We start from the raw sequence: 23,573 nt of genomic DNA, 5'->3' as shown, positions 1-23,573 counted from the left end.
TATTTATTTTTCGAAATACATATTTTTTTCGTATTAAAAAAAATCTTTCAAGCATTTTATGCTTTTCAAAACATTTTTTGAATAAGAAAAAAATATAGATTTTTCAAGGCTCAATTTCGGCAGTTCATTTAAAAAATTAACAAAAATGTTAGTTTTCGTAAAACAAACAATAAAATGCTTTTTTGAATTCGAGTTAATTCTTTTTTGTTTTTTTTTTTACTCTCTAAAAAGGTTAGCAGAGTTTTTATTAAATTAACTTGGCAGAACTTTTCTTGGCTTTCGTTTGAACTCTCAATAAAGGCATAATAGCTTTTAAGAGGCTTCATATCTTCACGGGTTTTAAAAATTCGAAATTTTTATATTCTTATTAAATTCTACAACATCTCTAGAATATTTTTCTAAATTTTCAAGTTGATACGAGTAATAGTTTCGGATATACGGCCTTGAGAACTTGTGCGCTCGAGGGTAGCTAGGTTAAGTGTGTCGATTTTGAAAGCGTTTTTCTCGAAACTGTGTTTTTAAAGATGATTGGCAAGATTCCTCGAGAACTACTCAACCGAACGGCATGAAATTTTACAGAGATCTTTGAGATACAATTCTTAAAGACGTGGATGAAAATTTTTTTTCGATTGCAACTATTTGAAAAACAAAATGTCGCGATATTGTCACTGAAATTTTCATTTTCTTGTAAAAATGTCAGCCAAAAATTCAATTTTCAGTTTTTTTCTTCATCCGAGTTCTAAGCTAAGGTTTTAGAAGTTATCCCACAAATGTGGCACATCATTTTTTGAAAATTATGAAAAAAATTCTATTAGTTATTAAAGAAATTATAATTTTTTTGTTAATATTTCTAATACAACAAAAAAATTATTAAAGAAAAAAATTATTAATATTTTTTTTGGAAAATTTTGAAAAATTTTTTTTTTGAAAATTATGAAATTTAAAAAAATATATGAATTTTGGAAAAAATAAATTATTTAAAAAAATATATAAATTATAATTATAAAAAACATTTTGTTATAATGCAACAAAATATGAAATAAAAAAAAAATTATGAATTTCTTGGAAAAAATAATTATTTAAAAAAAATATAATTTATAATTGTAAAAAAAAAACATTTTGTTCTAATGCAACAACCACAGATGATGTCTAAAAAAATCAATAAAGTTATAACTTAAACTTTCCGAAAAGCTATTAAATACAAATGAAGAAAAAAAGTATCAAGCATTTTCAAGACAACTACAATTTTTTATTTTTTATACAAGTATGTTCAATACACCTAATTTAATATATTAAAATAAATACTTAACATAAGATTTATTAAAACGGCTAAAATCTAAAAATACCGTTCATATCATTTCTTCAACTGTCAATGCAACGGAATATAATAATGTACATTTTTTAACATTATCTGCTACTTACCAAAATTTCCATAACAGCAAACAATTTTTTTAATAATATTTGTTTTTATTTATATAACTGCATTTTTTATTTATTTGATGATTTATTTATTTATTTTTATTAAAAAACTTATAAAATTCGTAATAATTTTTATTTAACAATTTAAATATCCACAACGTCGACTTACACCCTCAATCTTATTTACTTGACTAATTTAGCGGATACTTTGTTTTGCCAAAAGTCCGACTTGAGTCCTGCATTAGAAGTGTCATTGAACCCTGTTTGCCGTTGCTCACTCTCACGATCCACATTTACTGTTTTAGTGCTTTTGCTTTTCTATCGCATTCCGCTGCATTGTTTTGAACTTAAATTATTATTTGTTGTTTGTGTAGTTTTATTTTCTTATTGCAAATAAATGCTGTTCAAGGTATACCCTATTCGATTTCTTGATTATGGAAATGCTTACAAAAATTATTATGAAAAAATGTTAAAATATAAATAATTATTACTTTTGATAAATATTATATAATATATACATATAGTATATATAGGTATTATAGTTCACAGAACATCCACATACTCCAATTCAGGCACAAACGTCGGTAATAATGGCTCTATAGCTTTTCCCATAGACTGTAACATTATGCCGGCTTTATTTTTAGAAAAATATGAATCAATGATTCCCTCCAGCCATAGAGCAGACCAAACATTGACTTTTCTTGTGGTTATCATCACTCTAAAAGACAAAAAATTTTTTTTTTATTAACGTGTCCATTCAACCAATCGCTGAACAAAGTTTTCTTGTGAACGTCGGCAGCGATTATCAGCTCGTTTTGGGCCCATTCACCGAAAGTGCGATGTGCTTGATGCTCGTTCGAATTCAATTCTTGCAGGGGTTTGGTTTTTGAGCCCACACACCAAGATCCTTTCGCAAAATCTTCCATAAAATTTATGCGCACAGCTCCAATTGTTGTGCGCTATGGCTGATGAACTCATTCGGTGCGCACTATATCTTCCTCTGACGATGCGCATTATCCACGATTATGTCGACCGAATATTGGACGCAGCGCGGGAGGCGTCATTCATTATGAATTGGCAAACCAAATCATACGTAAATCAAATAAAAGCAATCCGAAAAAAGTATGGACCACAACTTCACTTCAAAGTTTTCGTATACATATGTATATGAAATTTCGAAAAATGTTTTCGCTGATTCATAAGGGCAAACTATTAACTAACGAATGATCCTTGATCCTTTAATCCAACGACAAGTTATGAGAGGTACTACAAACCTACTTTTTCCGAAACACGTTCCAAATTATTAATCTAATTGCCTTTAGACAACCAATTAAAGATTGCTTAACAGAGTCTATCAGCAATTTTATGTAAATTTTCTGATATGAAATCGTTAAGTGAAAGCTTAGCAGCGCCTTTTCGTACCTTTATATAAACTTTCTCATACAATGAGCTTTAAGAAAGCTTTTCAGCGCTTACATTTGAGCTTTCTCATAAATGAAAATATATTTTTATGTGTCCAAGTTGATTAACATCGCGCCTTGGAGCTTTGACATGAATTTTCACAAATCGTGCAAACTTTCAAACGCTTTTTAACGCTTTTACTTGAGCTTTCGCATTAAATTCAACATTCTTCAATTCCGTGCTCATGTTGCTGATTATATTTGGGATAGAAAATTTAGCGCATTTAAGCTTTCTCGTTAAATAAAAGCATAACCATCTAAGTTTTTCTCCCAAGTGAAAAAAATATTCTTTGTGCGTCGTCTACGACTACTGATTAACATCACATCGTAGTGCTTGCATATGAATTTTCAACTAACACGACAGCTTTTTAATTCTTTTAAATGCTTCCACTTCAGCTTTCGCATAAAATTCATAATTTTCTTCATTTCCATGCTTGTGTTGCTACTTATAGTTGGAACTGAAAATTGAGCGCATTTGAGCTTTCTCGTTAAATAAAAGCTTAACCAACAGAACTTTCCTATAAAGCAAAAGCAAAATATATTTGTGTGTGCGTCAAAGCGTACTATTGCCTAAATCACATCTCAGTGCTTGCATTTGAATTTTCAAATAAAACGAAAGCTTAGCACAGCTTTTCAGTGCTTTCACACAAAACAAATGAATTTCATATGTGTCAGTTATTTTACTTTGCATGCTTTGTATACTATTGCAACAGCACGAAACTTTCAAAATAAAGACCTTTTCAGTGCTATGACCTATGAGCTTTCGCACCAAATTAATGAATTTATAGTTACAAAAAGCTTTGCATGCTTTGTATACTATTGCAATAGCAAAAATCTTTCATGTTAGAGCTTTTCAGTACTTTCCTATGAGCTTTCGCACAAAAGTAATGAATTTCTCATTATTTAAAAGCTTTACAACCGCACATAAATGTTTTTTAATGCTTCCACACCAAATTAATAAATTTCTCGTTATATAAGAGCTTTGCAACCGTACAAAACATTCATGTTAGAGCTTTTCAGTGCTTTCCTTTGAGCTATCGCACAAAACTAGTGAAGTTCACGTTCATAAAAGCTTTGCATGCCTTTTTACAACACAAAACCTTCATGTTAAAGCATTTCAGTCCTTTCACTTGAGCTTTGTAATACAATTTGTGATTTTATTTTGAATTAAATAATATGCATATTTTGCCGAAGCACAAAATCTTAATGCTAAAATTAAAAACACAGTGTTTTATTATTTTTTTTGCGCTTTATTTCTGTAACTTTTTTAGGTTTATTTTATTTTTTATTTAATGTAAATTATGGATAAAATGTAATTTGGAAATATTTTGAAACTTTTTTGTAATGATTATTGAATTTTTTCTTTACCTTTTTTCTCCAGTTTTTGTTTTTCAGTTTTCTTTCTTTCTTACGCATCTTTGTTTGTTGCTTCATAGTTTTTTCGGCTTTTTTTCAGCATTAAGTAACACTTTCAATATACTTGCATTTTTGTATCAATTTAATTTCAACTAACAGACGAGCTTAAGTTTTAAAGTTGAGACGAGTCGAATTTCATAAAAACGTTAAGGAAGTGTGTGTGTTTGTGTTTGTTGGTAATGAGGAAGTGGTGGTGAAGAAAAGTGGATTTGGAAAATAATTCAAATAAATAGGAGTGGGTCACGTGTAGTGGGTTGTTGGTAAAAAATTAAATGTTTCTTAAGAAACATTTTGTTTTTAATTTTTTTCTTCCAAAAGTGTAGTAAAAAAGGTTTGCTTTCGCAGAAATTTGAGTTGTTGTTGTTGTCTAGTAGAGTTTGTATGTGAGTAAATACGTTTGTATGTATGTATGTAACCATAGTCAAGTTGTGTTGTATGTGTGGTCAGCATATACGGTCGTGAGATAGAGCCTAACATAAAAATTCACTTGTTTTTGTTGTCAAAACGGTGCAACACAGCGCTTGCATCTTTCTTACGCTTTCTGTATGCGTTGCGAAATCGCTGCAAAAAAAAGAGTTAAATAACAATTATTGCGAATTGTTATCCATGTAGAGTTGCTTAAGAGTAGTACTAGTAGTAGAAGGTTCTATCTAGGAGAAGGATTAAAATGTTGCTTAGCATAATGTTTGGCCAAATATAGACACATATGTAGGTATGTACGACGTTGGAAAGGACGTTCAGCCAATTAAAGCAGCAACGGGGCCCGTTGTATGTACATATGTACATATATAGAATGTTATGTGCCGCGTGTAACGCTCTTGTAGTGTCGTTGGGTCCGAAATCCAAATCTCTTGGCCAAATCTTCGGAGTTTGCGCCAATGTAAGCTTCCTCTCCCTTATAAATCAGCATATTTATGCATGTATGTGTAATTTAAAGACAATGAACTTGTACGCTATGCCAATTGTTGCAATTAAATGTTTCTGTGGAGAGAAAATAAAAAAATATATATTAATATTTCTAAAATTTTTATATTTTTTTAAAAAGCTTAATAAATTTTATATTTAATATTTTTCGCAGAACTTTTAAAATTTTTCTAAAATTTTTAAGATTTTTTAAACAATTTTTAAAATTTTTCTAAAAGTTTTAAATTTTTCGTAAGTTGTGATATTTTTCTATAAATTTTATACCTAATATTTTTCCAAAAATTTTAATATTTAGCTAAACTATTCAATATTTTTTTTTTAATTTCAATTTTTTTCTACAAGTTTTAAAAATTTCCTTGAAACTTTAAGATTAATTTTAATATTTCTCAAAAATTGTATAACTTTTCTAAAATTTTAATATTTTTCTCAACTTTTTAATATTTAATATTTTTTTTAATGTCAATGTTGGTATTTTTCTTAAATTTCTCATATTTATTTTAATTTTCATTTTAGTTTTTTCTAAAAATTATAATATTTTTCTACAATTCTCAGTATTTATTTTAATTTTAAAATTTTTCTAAACATTTTAATATTTTTTCTAAAAATTTTAATATTTTTATAAAAGTTTTATTTATTTTCTAAAAATTTTAAAATGTTTCTAAAAAAGTTTAATATTTCTCCTAAAATTGAATTTTAAAAGTTCTAATATTTTTCCAAAAATTTTGAAAAGTTTCCAAAAAATTAAACATTTCTCAAAAAAAATTAATTTTATAATTCTCTACAAATTTTAATATTGTTTGATTGCTTTTAATGTTTGCATAAACATTTTAATATTTTGATAAAAATTTAATATTTTAATAAAAATTTCAAAATTTCTCAAAAAGTTAAAGGGTTTACAAAAAAAATTAATGTATAGATAACTTTTAATATTTTACTAAAAATTGTAATAGTTTTCTTACATTTTTAATATTTTTCTAAAAAAAAATTCTATATTTTTCTAAAAATGTCAATATTTTTCCAAAATATTTCAAGTTTTTCCCGAAATATTTCAAGTTTTTCCAAAAATTCTAATATTTATTTTTTTTTGTATATCATTTATAGATTAGTTTTAATATTTTCCGAAATATTTCAATATTTTTATAAAATTTTAATTTTCTCTAAAAATTGTTAACATTAAATTATACATTAACATTAACATTAATTTTTTTTCTAAAAATGTTAAAGTTTTTCCAAAAATATTTATTTTTAATATTTTATTTTTAGCATAGTTTTAATATTTTTCTAAAATTTGTATAAAAAATATTTATGGTATATGTAGATTAGTTTTAATATTTTACCAAAAATATTAAAATTTTTAGAATTTCTAAAAATTTTATTTATATACATATGTACATACATACAATGTATTACTTTTAATATTTTTATAAAAGTTTTCTTAAATTTTAAATATTTTTCTAAAAATTTCAATATTTCTATAAAAGTTTTAATTTTTTCTAAAAATTGTAATATTTAATATTTTTCTAGTCATTTTGAAATTTTTCGAAAATTTTAATAATTTTTTTATTATTTTTCTAAAAATTTGATTTAGTAATTTTTAAAAAATTTTAAATTATTATTTAAAAGATCGGAAGAGCAGTTTAAAATAATTTTAATTAATTAAAATTTGAAATTTTTTAATTACTTTTAATGTTCATCTAAAATTTTTTATATTTTTCTACTAACTTCTATATTTTTCTAAAAATTTTAAAGTTTTCCTTAAATGTTTAATATTTTTTTAAGATTTTCAATATTTTTTTAAAATTTTCAATATTTTTCTGAAATTTTCAATACTTTTTCAAAAATTTTAATATTTAATATTTTTTTAAATATGTTATTCACAGATTAATTTTAATGCTTTTCTAAAATGTAAAAATTGTTAACATTAAATTATACATTAACATTAACATTAATTTTTTTTCTAAAAATGTTAAAGTTTTTCCAAAAATATTTATTTTTAATATTTTATTTTTAGCATAGTTTTAATATTTTTCTAAAATTTGTATAAAAAATATTTATGGTATATGTAGATTAGTTTTAATATTTTACCAAAAATATTAAAATTTTTAGAATTTCTAAAAATTTTATTTATATACATATGTACATACATACAATGTATTACTTTTAATATTTTTATAAAAGTTTTCTTAAATTTTAAATATTTTTCTAAAAATTTCAATATTTCTATAAAAGTTTTAATTTTTTCTAAAAATTGTAATATTTAATATTTTTCTAGTCATTTTGAAATTTTTCGAAAATTTTAATAATTTTTTTATTATTTTTCTAAAAATTTGATTTAGTAATTTTTAAAAAATTTTAAATTATTATTTAAAAGATCGGAAGAGCTATTAAAATAATTTTAATTAATTAAAATTTGAAATTTTTTAATTACTTTTAATGTTCATCTAAAATTTTTAATATTTTTCTACTAACTTCTATATTTTTCTATAAATTTTAAAGTTTTCCTTAAATGTTTAATATTTTTTTAAGATTTTCAATATTTTTTTAAAATTTTCAATATTTTTCTGAAATTTTCAATACTTTTTCAAAAATTTTAATATTTAATATTTTTTTAAATATGTTATTCATAGATTAATTTTAATGCTTTTCTAAAATGTTTAATATTTTTCTCAATTTTTCTATTTTTTTTTAATAATTTGTAGCATATTTCAAAAACTTGTACTTACAAATGAATTGTGGAGTTAAGCCATAGGCCGTATATAATTGTATACACCCAAATGTTTGTGGTTAGTTGAACCACATCGACTCGCTGCTTTAAGTATCCTTACAAGCTAGGCTATATATATTTAGATATATGCATGTGTTTATATATGATTCCTTATAATTAAAAGATTTTTATGCTGCAAAAAGAGTCAAAAAAGAGAGAAAACAGAAAAATGTAAATATTTTAGTTTTTTTGTTTGTATTTTAATTATTTGCAAAAATAATATTTATATTAATACTATAAAATAAAAAACCGTTATGAACAACAGTTCAGCTTTTACTTACTACTTTTACCACCTTATATGCATATAAATTACTTAGCTTACCCCAACAGTAGATAGTTGATCACGTCACTTTTCAGTGATACGATTTCTAATAGAATTATAGAAGAAAATTATAGCAAGTAGACGGAAATACCAACAGACCACCATAATAAGAGAAGTAGCTTAGAGCAACCTGCCTGCGATGTTGAGCTGGAAAACCAAGCTTTCACCTGCAAATACCTAAGCTTACCTGAGGCATTGGGCGTGAGTTTAGAAACTTTAGGCTGCCCACAGAGTGGACGCTCAAAGCCAAGCCAAGCGTAAGTTCGCGTGTTGTTTAAATGGCAAACTGCTCTCGGCTCTTATAACGTCACTATACCAAGTGTAACGTCACTATACCAAGTGTAACGTCACTATAGGAAGTGTTCAAAAAATCTCAAAACTAGACTTTCGTTTAATGAAAACTTTCATTTTAAAAATACAAAAATTTCATTTTCAACTTTCGTTGCCATCATTGGCGATCTAAATCAGTTCCTAGAGGATTCGTAAGAGACTTGAATTTTCATTTTAACACAGGAAAATCACAGAAATAATGAAAGCTTATAAAAAAACAGCGAATTTATGAAAGCTCACATAAAACTTGAAGTGTACGAGAGCTCTAAATTTTTAAAGAGCACTCACGGTATGAAAACCATCATTTTAAAGCTTTTCTTCAAGTATATGAAAGCTCTGACTCACGAAAAAGCAGCTATGAAAACTCAAACAGCAAAGCTTACATTTTATAACATTTTTTTTTATTAAAAAGCTTAGATTTTATGAAATCTTTGACTTACGTATGCTTTCGACAATGAATTGAAGTAGATTAATAATTCTATATAAAAAAAAAATTACGAAAACATCTTAAAAGTTTTTAAAAGTGCTTCGTATTTTGAAAGTTAAAATTTATTTTTATAAAGTTAAGTCCTAAAACACTAAATTCATAACGATTTAGGTAACACAAGGTTTGTAAAGAAAGCTTTCACTGCCAAAGCTATTTAAACTGATGAAACCTTGAACTTTTGAAACAGTTTTCAGTTTACCAAACAGCAAATCGTTAACAGACGCAAATTTTCGAAACGTATGAAAGCTTTCAACATTGCAAAAGCTCAAATACTAAGATTTTAACTTTTTCTCAAAACAATTTGAAAGTGTCAGCGCAACTCGAGCGATCTAACACAGTTGGTATCAGTAAATAGAGTGCTTTAATAGTAGTAGCAAGACTTCGACGAGTTATAAAACGCCTCTAAGAAACCAACCAAGCCTCGGTCAAAATATACTCTGTACTCAGTTCTACAACTGTAGCAGGAAAAATCTTTACTATTTCTTATAAGTTAGGGAGATACTGATTACATTAAACAACTTTAGAACGAGAAGCACCTTTTTTTATAATATTAAATATTGTTTTTTCGAACAACATTTCACTTCCCCTTAAATATACGCTAAAAATCCTTTCTAAAAACCACGCTCTTCTGCAAAAAAGCTTATACAAGTAGATGTATGTATGCTATCTTTGATGGCAAGCGTTAAAAATATGATTTCTTGCTATGTATTTTTTTTTTAACTTTTAAGTAAAAGTGAATAAATATTTTCTTCGAAAAATGTAGAAAAAATATATTTTACTGATTTTAAATATTTTTAATGTTATTATTAGCGTCTTATTGTTATAATTTAACAATTGGATATCGGTTAATTTAAAATAATATTTTTGGTCAAGAAATATGCCTTAAAATTTAGAAAAAATATGACTCACAAATTTTAAGAGTTTGAGTCTTCTTATTATTTTTCTTGTAAAGAAATATAATACACATATCAAATTTTTTTACAAATATTGTACGAGTACTATACCGAATCTACATACATACATACATATGTATGTATACGTGAAAACATTCTTCGAAAGGAAGCTGATATTGCAAATAGTTTCGAGATATGTAGGTTTCGCTTAGCGTAATCGGCTCGCAAAATTTTAAACGCGTCATTCTCGGAACGCTGTTTTTAGAGTCGTTGAGCAAATTTTCTCCGAAAGAGCTGTGCCGATCGACTTGAAGTATTCACACGACCTTCTCAGTTGCATTTGTCAGATAATAATCGAAGGCGCAAGATTTTTAATAATTTCAGTTTTCAAGCCACGAAGCCGTCAATTTAAAAATCAAAACTTTGACTAGTTCTTCGAACATTACCCGCATTCATCTATAGCAAATATAATTTTTTGTTTTGTGTTTGAGATAGTTTTAAACAGAAAAAACAACCTCACCGCCAGACACGGGCTCAAAGAAATCCAAAATTTTTCAAAATGTATCACCGATTATTAAGGGGTTACATAGGTTTACGGGTTTCAAAAAAGGAAATGGCGTCGCAATGACCGAGTTTAAAATATTTTTTTTTTCACATTTCAGAATTTCTTTGTTAATAGTGTATATTTGTGACAACAAAAAATTCTAATAAAATATTTAAATTTTTTATCTGAGAAAAAATTGTTTAAAATGGGCTGTTTTTTATCCGACGAAATCCATGTAAACCCTTAAGAAGGTATTCTGGTCAGGAAATTTGAAAACAAATAAAACTATTTTTGCATATTTTCAAAATTGATACCTTCAAACGGATTTTTACAAATTCAAATTATTTTCGTAGATGCAGAGGATTTTGTGTCGTGGCGTCTAAACTGGCTGAACGGAGCGATCCACACAAACACAGAGTTTTTCTGCTCTTTCTCTGAGGTTTTTAACATGATATCTCAAGTTCTACTTAACCAATTTCTTTAAATATTTAATAAGAATCTTTGTTATACGTCTCTCTATCGCGCCTGCTCGGATCTCGAAAAAAGAATAGATTTGAGTATTTATAAAAAATTCAAAAAGATCAAAAAAAAAAAGAAGTAAAAAAATGTTTTTTACATGTCCATGCCATTTGGTGATTTTTTTTTTTGGCAAAGGTTAATCCGCTTGTTTTATATAACTACAAGAGTTGGAATCAATCATGTCAACCAAGAAGCACGGTTTTTATTTTCGCAGCCCCACTTAACCGACCTGCAATCAACGATTTTTCTATTTTTATTTTTTTTAATTCATTTTTAATTTTTTTTATTTGTATTTTTTTGGTAAAATTTATACAACAAAATGGATAATAAATTTTTTTAAATTTTTTATCTTTGTTCGAAAAATGTCTGACATTTAGACGGCCAGACCAGAATACCCCCCCAAAAATTAGTTTATATTCTGTAAATGTTCATTTTATGTAAAAATAAAAAAAAATATTTCTTTGAAAAAATTCGCAAAGAAACGCATTTTTCCTGGCTTGCAACTGGAAATAAACCCCGAATATATAATTAGTATTAATAGAAAGGATTATTTTGAAATTTTTCGATTGATACAAATTTTCGTTAAATTTATATTTCTTTTAATAAAAATTATATTTAAGTAACTTGCTATGGTTACTTATAAGTTAAACCTTTCAAACCTTCAACCGTTGGGTTTTAATCATGCTAATTTTCGTCTTGCCATCAAAGAAGTCAACAGTTAAAATAAATCAATAAAAATTAATAATAAAAATAAGATTTTGTTTTGCTTTTTCACTTTTCTTTCTTTTTTTGTGCTTTTGTAATTTTTTTTATTTGCTTTTTATTTTTATTATTTTGTAAAAAATCGTCATTGTATAATTTTTTGTTTAAAAAAATATATCTCTTTTTTGTTTTTTTTTCTTTTCTTTTTTAATTTTTTTTTTTTTTGTTTTTTTATCTTTTTTTAGTTTCTTTGTTTTTATTTTATTTTTCTATGCTTCACTGAGAAATATTTTTTTCTGTAAAAATTGTACGTGTAAAATCGCAATAAAAGTAATATGTAAATCAAAGTAAATAGATAAAATACAGCTATATATATGTATATGTATATAATATATAAATAGGTACAGTTAGAGGAGAAATAGGAGCATAAGAGGTATAAATCGGTATCCAGTCATAATACTTTCGCTCTGCTGGACGCTAAAAGTCAATAATAAATAGTATAGCTGTGTTAAAAACTTACAATTAATAGTTGTTGTTGTTGTTGTTGTAGTGTTATCGCTCATCATAAACAAATCGTCGCTGTCATCGGCGTCCGCCGTTGTTGTTGTTGTTGTGTTGCATGAATTATTGTAACTAAAACTGTTGTTGTCGTTGCTATTGGGAATGCTGGCTGTGACTGTTGCGGTGCCGCCAACAACAGCGTTTGAAGCAACTGCCGAAGCAGCGCCGGCATTATAACTACTATTCCTATTGTTGTTGTCACAATTTGTATAATTTGTATATTGATGCTGATTGTTGCTGGCATTTGCATTTGCAGTTGTCGATTTTGAGGTGGAGAAGGTTAGCGGCTTCTCACCGCCAATCACACCACCACCGCCACTACCACCCAATACACCCGGCATACCAGCCGAAGACATATGATGTTGCAAACGTCGACTATTGTTGTTCCTTTGGTAGATGGACGAAGCCGTGGGCAAGCCCTGCTTGAATGCCATTGCTGCGGTGTTGCTGGTGTGTCCCGGTATTGAGGTGGCACGCTGACTAAATATGCTATTTGAATTGGCAACGGCTGCGGCATTATTGTTTTTGCGAAATTTCTGTGAATGCGAAACGATGGATGAGTGTGTGTGATGGAGTGTGGTGTGTGTGTTGTGTATGGTGTTATGAAGTGAATGCGACATGTAATGAGTTTGTGTTTGTTGTGGTTGTTGTTGTTGTTGTGGTGGCGGCGGCGGCGGTTGCGGCAGCGGTATCGGATTCGGTGCTGTGGTGAGCGTCGGTCACGAGCAGGCCACTTCCGCGCTAGCAGCAGCAGTTGCAGCTGTTGGTGTTGTTGTTGTGCTGTTGCTGCTATTACTATTTGTGTTTTGATTGTTGACACTGTTGCCACCGCCATTGCCATTGCTGTTGCGTGGCGAATTCGAACCGGAGCCGGAACCAGAACCAGAACCACCGTTATTGGTGTTCTTTGCATCGGGCGTGAAGTTCGGTGCGCTAGTCGGCTGTGTGGTCGGCGTTAAGCCGCCGGCATCACTTGACGCATTTGAATTCTCCTCCGTTTGCTGTAAATGGAAAGAAATTGCTTATTTTTAATGAATTTGCTAAAGTGAGGGTTAAAGGCTGGCGAAATGCAGATTTTGGAATTTTTGGAGTTCGGAGTTTTTTTATATACGAAATTATAATAAAATTTTATATAAAAAATTAATACAAAAATAAAATAAATAAAAGTAATAAAAATTTTATGAAAAATAACAAAATAAAAATAATTAATTTTTATTAAAAATTAAAAAAAAACATTTTAATTGAAAAAAAATGTTAATAAATTAAAATAAATAAAAATTTTAATTAAAAAAAATTTTAATTATTAAAAAAAAATTTTTAATAAATTAAAATAACTAAAAAAACATTAATTTAAAAAATAAAATTAATTTTTATAAAAAATGTTATTCGTCATTAATTTTGAAAATTTGTTAGTATTTTAAATTTATTTAAATAAGATAATAGTTTAAAGACTAAAAAACAAATAATTTTGAAAGTTCTTTACATATTTAAATTGTTAGTTTTTTATTAAATAAATATTTAAAAAAATATACATACATATGTACATATGTACGTATATAAAAGACATTTATTTGTATAAAAAAAATTTTCTTGGATTTTGAAAATGTATTGATTTTTTAAACAAATAAAGCTTAAAATAAAAATTTTAAGTTTGTTTAATATTTAAATTATTAGACTTTTTATTAAGCATATATAATAATTATTTCACAAAATAAAATAAAAAAAGAAAATTTCCATAAAAACAATAAAAAATTAACTTTTATAAAACAAACAAAAAGAAATAATTTTTATTAAAAAAATTATTTTTAGAAAACAATTATTATAAAAAAAACAAATTATAAAAAAACAATTATAAAAAAAATATATAAAAAAAATATAAAAAAAAATATATAAAAAAATATAAAAAAAAATTAAAAAAAATTTAAAAAAATATTTAAAAAAATAATGAAAACAATTAGGAAATATAAAAAACTTATAAAAAATTTAGTAAATATTTTTACATTTGAATGTTGCAATTTTTTTAAAGAAATAAAATTTAAAACTTAATATTAAAGTTTTTTTTAATCGTTTCACTGTTCTATTAAGCAGATATTATAAAAAACAACAAAAAAAATTTTGTGAAAATAATAATTTTATGAAAAAAAAATAATAAAAAAGTTTTGAATAGAAAAAAGGTATAAAAAATTCTAAAAATAAAAAAAAAATTAAACAAAAAATTTTACTTTAAAAAAAAAACTTTAAAAATAAATTTTACTTAAAAATAAATTTTATAAAATATTAATTTTTATTTAAAAATATTATTATAATTTGATACTTGAATTAAAAAATTGTAAAAAATTTTTACGAATAAAAAAATTAAAAAAAAAAAAAAAATTAAAAAAAAATTAAAAAAAAATAAAGTTTTTTTTAATTGTTTCACTGCTTATTAAGCAGATATTATAAAAAACAAAAAAAAATTGTGTGAAAATAATAATTAAAAACTTAAAAATCAAAATTTTACTTAAAAAAAAATAAATTTTTATAAAAGAATATTAATTTATTAAAAATATTATTATAATTTTGATAACTTGAATTAAAAAAATTGTAAAACAATATTTAATTTTTTAAATTTTTTAGCAAATATTAAAAAATAATAATTTTATAAAATAAAATAAGAATAAAAAAATGAAACAAAAAAAATAATAATGAAAAAATTAAGCAAAAATAAAACAATTATTAAAAAAATTAAAAACACTTAAAAAAAATAAAAAAACAATTATAATAAGAAAAACATAACTTAAAAAAAAAATAATATCTATAAAATGGAATTACAAAAAATATCAAAAAAATAATAATAATAGTTATTATTAAAAACTACTTTTTTATTAATTTTTTTTTTCTAAGCAATATTATTTTTCTTCATTCTACATTTTAATTTCGAAATTAAGTGTATAAAAATTTTCCAAAAAAATATAAAATAATGAAAATTTAACACAATTTATACTCACCGATTCACTTAAGCGCGGCTTTTTAGCGCTACCCCCCTCTTTCTGTGTAGACAATTCGGTCGACAAACGTTTGCGATTAGCTAAAATTGCATTATTAAAATTATTATGCTGTTCCATGGATTTGCGTTCACGCTTCAAGAAATCCGTATCCAAATACTGCGAGAGCGATTTACGCTTCACATGGCGCGCCTCAATATGCATGCCATCTTTCAGCATTTTTATGTTTACCTAAACAAGGTAAAGAGTAGAAAAAAATAAATACATAAAAAAATATGTAAAGATAATTACAAAAACTATGCTACTCACGCCATGCTGTATGACATGTTCGGTAAAGTTTTGTATACTCTCTGTAAGGTCGACATTCAAATTCTCGGTGCGTTCAAATTCCAAACCGATGAACCACATCGAACAGAATGGTGCTTGACAAACTGTTGGATTGCCACCCGACTGTGTTTTGTCGTCCTCATTACCATTGTTGGTTTGTGTGGTGGCAGCGGTTTTCTTATAGTCAAAACATGTTGGATTTACATGTGCCAATGAAATGTGTTGATTACGCTCTAAATTACCAACTAATAGACGAATCTTTGATTCGACTAGGCCACACCACTCCAGCTGATCATCGCCGGTCTGGGATGTGACTAAAAGCACTATGAAGTGGCGATATCTGTGAACAAAAGCAAAGCATTAATAAATATTTACACAGATGCATTTAACTCGCAAATATATACTTGTAAAAGAAACTTGGTGCCTCAAAGAGACGATCCCACACAGCACGTCCAAGCATTATTTCATCCGTGGTAATCATGCCGCGGTTAAATTCATTAAGTATAACTTTCTTTGTAGATTCCGAAACGTTGAATGTGGAGTTTTGTTGTGGATATGCCGGCGTTATGATCGGCATTAGGTGGTAGCGATCCGAAGCGTTTACACGTGGATCCCAAACCTAAAAAAGCGGAAATAAAGTCAAATAAAAAATTTAAAAAAATTTAGATCGGAAGAAACGTTTGAACTTTATTTAGAAAATTTAAAGAAAAATTAAATTAAAAAAAAATTAGATAAAAATATATTTTTTAATTAAAAAAAGTTTAAAAATTTATTTAAAAAAAAATTAAAAAACAATTATTTTAAAAAAATAAAAAAATAATAATATTAATTTAAAAAAATATATATTTCAAAAAATTTAAAAAAGAAATTTAAACAAATTTAAAAAAATTAAGTACATTACAAAAAAAAATATTTAAAAAACATAAAAAAGTAAATAAAAACGACAAAAAATATTACAATAGGTTTAAAAAAAAATAGAAAAAAATTAAAAATATATGCATAAACAATTCATTCGCTGCCTAAATGCAAGCACTTGCGCTACTACTTACCGGAAACCGTAAATTAACATTGTCAGGGTGCTTGAGAAGCACAGGGTTTGGCCACTTCCAACGGGAGAAGACCAAAAAGAATTTATGCACCAGCGTTGAGGCTGTAGCATTTGGATAAAGCTGGCAGGTGCGCGCCACCAACATAGCCCACGTCACACCACCAAAGTAACCCAAGGAATTTGAGTAAATGCCATGTTCTGTAATTGCAAATAAAAATTTGTGGCATATACAAACACTATAAAAAAAGTTCAATTCATACTCACTTTTCGCCCACAACTTGATGGAACGTAAAGCCAAGCGAAAATTCTCTATGTTTGGCACGAGCGCTAGAATTTCATCCGTCACTCGACAGCCGTTCAAACTGCGCACCGAACGTGGATCTAAATTTTTTAGCAAATTATCATCGCGTAAATCAAAATCATCCGGTATCTCCTTGAGCGATAGACGCGCAAATAACAAATCAATTTCAATGCCATCAAAATTCATTTTTATAACCGGCACAAAAGCCTCTTCCACCGAACGACACTCCGTCACTTCGGATTGTTTCTTTAACAAATCAAAGAATGAAGTAAAATAATCCGTACGTTCGATATTGCGCGGCGCCACACAGAGCGCGTCAATATCGGCACCCTTATGATGTACACCCAGGCGATATGAACCGAAAGTGTAAATTTTGCCACCCAGTTTTTCGGCAGCGGCTTCGGGCATATTCTTGGACATTGACACATCCTTAACCCATTGTTTGACCAACGTATTGAGCTTGGCTAAAATCTCCATACGATGATTAAGCTCATCTTGAGTTTCGAAAACTTTAAACGGTTCTAAAGCTTTACGTAGTTCTTCGGTCTTCTGTAAATCTTCACTACGTGGTTCTGCCAAACTGATGGCAGATGTCATACCAAGCTGCTTAACTGGCTGCTGTTGCTGTTGTTGCTGATGATGTGGCGAACCATTTCTGCCATTTCCATTGCTGGAATTATAACCGCCATAACTGGGCGATCCAGTGGATGAATTGCTCACACCGTTCTGTGAACGTGTATCGGAGTTCCACATTTTGGAACTGTATAAGCTGTAAGAAAAGTATGGGAATTTAATTTTGAATGTCAAAAAAAATATTTAATAATATTTAATTAAAAAAGAACTTCTCACTTACCTGATATTAATTAACACGACTTGTTTACTTTCCAATGACCTTTTTTGTTCAGGTCGTTGTTTTTTATTAAATTTTATATTGTATTCTCTTTTAAATGGCAGTTAACTTTTTCTTTTTTTATGCTTATTTTACCAAATTTGTTTAAATACAAGCTATCGTTAGATTATGAGCAGTTTATGTACTTTGGCGAAATGATACGAGTATTAATCATAGGCGTCGAGGGTGCTGCAAGAAGAGAAAGAAAATACTAAAATATTAATGAAGATAATTTATTTATCTGAATTATGATAAAAGCAAGAAAAATGCTAACTTCGGCTGAACCGAAGAAATAATACTCATCACAGATAAAAAATTTCTTACACGAATACCATTTAAATCTAGTGCCTTGATACATTTATTTTGGAAAAATAAGTGAAAAGATAATTTACATACCATTTAGTGAAACACTTTGTGTTTTAATCAAAATCAAGAACAGTGCTATGCTATCATTGCAAACATAATAAAAAACTAATTGTCTTCCAGAATCAGGATAACACCATAAAATGGGTGCGCGACAAACATAATAACCATAATAACACACAATTATCAGAATCAGTTTAGAGGCTTTGTGACGCAGAACACAAGCGGAAAAGCGTCGCATCATTGAAAACAAAGCATAGAAAGCATTATAGTACCAAAAAAACACAAACGAAAGGTTTTGAGATAATTGCCACGAGCACAAATAAACTACAAAGTGCTATAATGTACATAAAAAACACACATATTAAACATCGCCAAAAGCGCTTATTCATTTTTATTGGGAGAAGTGTGGAGCAAAGCAAAAAAAAAAGGTGTTTTGGTCAAGTTTTGCGTCGACTCACATTTCTTGTGTATGCTTGGAGCATAGCACAATTATTACCTGCTTACTTACCGCATATGCGAACGTATGTATATACGCATGAATACCTATGTATCCCTTTTTCGTGCTTAGCAAGTTGTTTTCACTGCTGCCGCGTCCTAACTGTGCGTAATTCTTTCCAAGTTCATATCTTGTATAAATGCCAATGCTATCAATACTCCTTACGCGTACATAAATATATATGACTGCTTGACTATTATTTGGATTATTTATTTATTTAAATGTATTTACAACTATTTATTTTGCAAATTTCCATTATAACATTTGTATGAATTTTATTTATTCTGCTGTTGCTCAAATGCCGTTGTGACGGTGATGGCGATTCTACCCTTTGTCGTCGTCTGCTACTCTTTTCTCTCTGCTGTTTATGCGTTCTTATTTTTCTTTCTTCCGATTATTTTATCCATTCATTGCACGCACACATGTAACAACTTGACTTTGTACGCAAAACTTTTAACGAATTGTATATAATTTCCGATAATCCTCAAACACTCACATTCACTTTAATAAGACACTTTTTCTTTCAATTATATCAATACTAATATTTTCAATTAGAAATATCATCGATTTTCCAGCAATATTTCCAAGAAAATTCTTCAATCACCACAGCACAAACAACGCTCACTCGCGCAGAAAAGTCGTAAAAACTAATCGAAATTTCTATCGGTATATATGTCGTTGCGGCAACACAGAGTTGCATTTGGAATTTAATAAAGTAGTAATTTTAAAATTGCCCAGACATAATTATTGTTACATATAATTTAGCATAGGTGAACTATATGATGATAATTCTCTTTTAATTATGGCAATGCTAAATAAAAGACCTTCAAACACCAATCCTATAGCAAGCTATAAAAATTTAACTTTTAAATGCAAAAATTGAAATGGATTATATGTATATACAGGGGTGATCGATTCTTTGGTGCGATATTGCTTCTCTTATTATTAATAGTAAGCACATTAAAAATATTTTGTTCAGTTTTACTAGTAATTGCCATATACAAAAAGATCTAAAATATATATCGGTTATGTTATCTGATTGCTATTTAAATTATTGTTAAATTTCTAAATTACCGCCGTTAAATTTAAATTGCTTAGCAGCACCGCTCTCTTGCTTGATAAGAGAAAAACTGGCGATAGCAAAACAAAAGTGAAAAAGTTGATTATTTAGGAAGTAAAATAATTTTTTTTTGTAATTTTAATATAATGTTAAAAACAATAACAAAATTGTATAAACAATAGAGTAAAAATGCGAAAATTTAGTAAGTAATGTAATATTAGTAAGATTCGCTTATTTATATCAAAATCGTAGTGTTGTATGTTTTAGTACTGTTTTGTATTTATTAATAATTCACGTTTTTTCTTCAGCTATGCAAGTTAACACAGGTAGTATTTGCGACTATAAAGTCGAAAAAAGTCGCAGTTTACTGCAATGCCTATGCAACAAACTCCAATATGTCCATGATGCCCGTGCCAACTAAAATACTATTAACTGAACTGGACGCACATCGTACAACTTTAACATTACAACGTTCAGTAAAAATTATTATTTATTAATGATCCCTTGGATGCGTGCCAGGTGGGCGGCACGCAATAAACGAACCGCCGGTGAGGATAAAACCGATGCTGCACAGGCGACTTGCAGTCGATCAACCGATGGTTTACGTGCCACAAGTGCCAATTCAAATACAGCAGCAGGCGCTACAACAAGTGTAGCATGCGAACAACATATAAAGCATAGTGTCTCACCAGCGCGTCATACGGCACCACCACAGCGTCGTAACCGTAGTCTGGTGCCAACTTCACCTGCGCGGAGCATAAATCAACAGCAGGGAACGCGTGTCGGGCAAACTACGATGCAGTCGCTGTCACAGTCACAACAGCTGCAGCTGCAACATGCAACTCCTACACTTACGCCGCAGCCACGTCGTGTGTCAAAAATGTGAGTAAGCTTAGCAAAATAAAAAATAAAATACAATTTTCTTAGTTTCTAAATTCGCTGTCAAAATTTTTATAAACGAGCGCAATTAAACGTCCGAGTAATAGCAACACAGCGCACTATGCAGAAACTGCGAAATTTATTTTCTAAGTACAACTTACTGTTATTATATGATAGATAGCGTGCTAAAGAAGGCCTAACAAATTTGATTTTCTCTATTTTTCACAGAAGAGGCTCACGACGTTCATCAGGCATTTCGAGCTCAGACTCGGCTACACACGGCTCCAGCGACAACATTGAACGTGATGTGACCAAACAAAACATCCGAGTGCGTGTCATTTGCCCCAGCGCACGTGTGCTAATTTTCCAAACAGACATAAACAAACGTATTGCCGAGCTGAAAAACGAGGTAATGCTCGAACTGTCCGATGATGCAAGCGCCTTACCGCTATTCGCGACTGACGTGCGGCAGCTGGGACCACGTTATCGCATAATGCGCGCTGAATACCAAGGCACCGAACTGAACGAAACCATGACGCTGGCGCAATTGAAAATTGAAGACAATGCAATGTTGTTGCTGGTGCCGCGACGGCAACATCTTCAACAAATGACTGCAGTGACGCGCGATTTGCAAGCGCCGCGTGAACTGGAAATCAATACGGCCACGCGTAATGTAATGCCGCATACCGTGGACATGCCTATGGTGGACATCAATGAGATATTTCAGCAATCCAATGTGAGTGTAACTGCCGCATTTTCGACTACTGTATTGAATTTGTGTTTTATGTTGTTGCTTTGCAGCTGCAATTCGACGTGCGTAAAGTGCTCATCTCATTGGCGCAAGCTTCTGCGGCCATTATAGGCGCCGGTCCATATGCCACACGGCTGATAGCGATGCTTAAGCAAAAGTTAATCAACAAACGTAACTATCAGAATGATACACTGCAGTGCCTTGTCGATATGGGTTTTAAAAAGGAGAAGGCCGAGTATGCGCTTAAGGTTACGCAGTAAGTGCTTTGTTAAAATAACGGTTAATTGCAATATTTGTACTAAATATTGCCATCTTTCTGTAGAGGTGTCTACTCAACTGCGCTGGAGTGGCTGATACAACATCAGAGCGAAGAGAGTTCGATAGAGGAAGCAGCTATGGGTCTGCAAAAGAGCCAATCGCTGCTCTCGCCCTCGGGCATACTCACCAATGATGTAAATTTCCACAAATTCTTATACAATTTATACATATTTATCATATATTTCAATTAATTATAGAGCATTGTTGAAAATACCGAAGCTTTACTGGAAATAGTGCGTATCTATAGTCACCGTGATATGCCGCCGACGCCGGAAACTATAAACTCACTAGTAGAGATGGGTTTCGAAGAGACTGAAGTACTGAAAGCTTTAAAAAAGACTTGCAATAATAAAGCAGCGGCATGTGAGTGGCTTTGTGGCAATCGTACGGGCAGTTTGATTGAGCTGCGCGAAGGCTTATCGCAAGATTCACCCATACTCAAAGCCATACTCGAAATGCCGCAAGTACAGATGAACCTAAGTAATCCCAAAATACTAATAGGTGAGTGCTCAATGTTTTTGGTGCTATAAAAATTATATTGAATAAAACTCTTTTGCTTAGCCTTTCTGTCCATACTCGAAAATGAGAATTCGATACGCGTTTGGGGTGGCGACAATGACACCACCTCCGTTATTACACATATCCTGCAGAAATATCACGAAGAGAAGCATGTTTTAGGCATCAATCAATTCTATAGTAATCGTCATTAGCATATACTAACAATAACGGTGCGAAAATTAGCTAACACTTACTGCGCAGTTGCGCATGCGCACAACACACGCAATGTTAAAACAAATTGTATGCGTTTCGAAAGCATTCTTGCTTACATTTTGCTTCGTACTGACAAAAAGCAAAATGAATTTGCGTTTAGCTTAGTGAAATATCGTATTTTTAAAACTAAATTACTTATAGTAAAAAATATCAAATACCAAAGAATAGCAAGCTGTTGTTGTAATAGTCGAAGTAGTTACCGCATATGAGAACGTTTTGTAATAGCTAACAGAAAATAATAAAAAAATAAATATAAATATGTACGCAACCCACAGCCTCTTATACACGAGCGAGAATATTTGGCGAAAACGAAAAATTAAATAAATAATTGAAAAGCAACAAAAAAGTGAAATGAAAAGTGCAATTTTAGCGCTTATGATTTTTGATAAAAAAAAAACATAAAAATAATAAGTTTGCATTTGCTGGCACACACAGGGTTGCAAATATTGTAATAAAAATTAATTGAAATTTAAATAATTTATATACATTTTTATATTTTTTTAAATATTTTTATTTCTTTTTTGAATTTTGTAATTTTTTTAAATTTTTTTTTATTTTGTTTTTAATTTTTTTTATTTTTTTATTTTTTAATACTTAAAATTTTAATTAATAGTAATTTTGATATTTCCTGTTCCAAAAATTAATTTGAAATTTTTTTTTTAATATTTTTAATTTGTTTCTGATGTCTCTAATATATATGTACATATGTATATATTTCTAAAATATATAAACCTAAAATTTTAAATGAAAGTATTTTTAAAATTTCCTGTACCAAAAATCGGTTAAAAAATTTGAAAAATAAAAGTAATTACCAAAAATTAATTGAAATTTAAAGAATTTTTATTTTACATTTTTTTAAATTTTTTTATTTTTTTTAACTTATTTATTTATGTTTTTTATTAATCTTTTTCTATTAATTTTTCTTATTAATTTTTTTTAATTTTTTTATTAATTTTTTTATTAATTTTTTATAATACTCAAAATTTTTTACATTTTTTTATTTTTTTTATTTTTTTTATTTTTTTATTTATTTTTTTATTTT

The 23,573-nt window shown here is 28.5% G+C and overlaps 3 protein-coding genes across 5 annotated transcripts; 1 reads left to right on the top strand and 2 right to left on the bottom strand.

The window, feature by feature from the left end:
• Positions 1-5,222: 5,222 nt before the first annotated feature.
• LOC120770504 (anaphase-promoting complex subunit cdh1-like) lies at positions 5,223-13,062 on the bottom strand. The gene is made up of 3 exons (XM_040098028.1): positions 12,301-13,062; positions 7,943-8,116; positions 5,223-5,276 (listed from the first exon to the last, which is right to left on the bottom strand). Exons 1-2 carry the CDS (start codon positions 12,959-12,961, stop codon positions 8,112-8,114), a joined length of 666 nt encoding a protein of 221 aa, XP_039953962.1. The 5' UTR covers positions 12,962-13,062; the 3' UTR covers positions 5,223-5,276; positions 7,943-8,111.
• Positions 12,976-19,377, bottom strand: LOC120770501 (poly(A) polymerase type 3-like). 2 transcript variants are annotated; one of them, XM_040098027.1, is made up of 8 exons: positions 18,753-19,377; positions 17,855-18,079; positions 16,965-17,770; positions 16,702-16,898; positions 16,057-16,271; positions 15,635-15,992; positions 15,329-15,556; positions 12,976-13,342 (listed from the first exon to the last, which is right to left on the bottom strand). In XM_040098027.1, exons 3-8 carry the CDS (start codon positions 17,752-17,754, stop codon positions 13,061-13,063), a joined length of 2,070 nt encoding a protein of 689 aa, XP_039953961.1. In that variant the 5' UTR covers positions 17,755-17,770; positions 17,855-18,079; positions 18,753-19,377; the 3' UTR covers positions 12,976-13,060. The 2 variants fall into 2 exon arrangements, with proteins under 2 accessions (XP_039953961.1, XP_039953960.1); XM_040098026.1 differs by having other exon boundaries at positions 18,765-19,377.
• A 597-nt stretch (positions 19,378-19,974) lies between these two features.
• On the top strand, positions 19,975-22,961 carry LOC120772661 (ubiquitin-associated domain-containing protein 1). 2 transcript variants are annotated; one of them, XM_040101393.1, is made up of 7 exons: positions 19,975-20,014; positions 20,121-20,694; positions 20,920-21,427; positions 21,493-21,698; positions 21,765-21,894; positions 21,958-22,261; positions 22,322-22,961. In XM_040101393.1, the coding sequence occupies exons 2-7, from the start codon at positions 20,309-20,311 to the stop codon at positions 22,468-22,470; spliced, it is 1,683 nt and encodes a 560-aa protein (XP_039957327.1). In that variant the 5' UTR covers positions 19,975-20,014; positions 20,121-20,308; the 3' UTR covers positions 22,471-22,961. The 2 variants fall into 2 exon arrangements, with proteins under 2 accessions (XP_039957327.1, XP_039957328.1); XM_040101394.1 differs by lacking the exons at positions 19,975-20,014; positions 20,121-20,694 and adding an exon at positions 20,753-20,841.
• Positions 22,962-23,573: the final 612 nt, after the last annotated feature.

This window comes from Bactrocera tryoni, chromosome 3, assembly GCF_016617805.1.
Source record: "Bactrocera tryoni isolate S06 chromosome 3, CSIRO_BtryS06_freeze2, whole genome shotgun sequence".
Lineage (NCBI taxonomy): Eukaryota > Metazoa > Arthropoda > Insecta > Diptera > Tephritidae > Bactrocera > Bactrocera tryoni.
The sequence above is the reverse complement of the archived record's forward strand: the minus strand, read 5'-3'. Positions and strand labels throughout refer to the sequence as shown.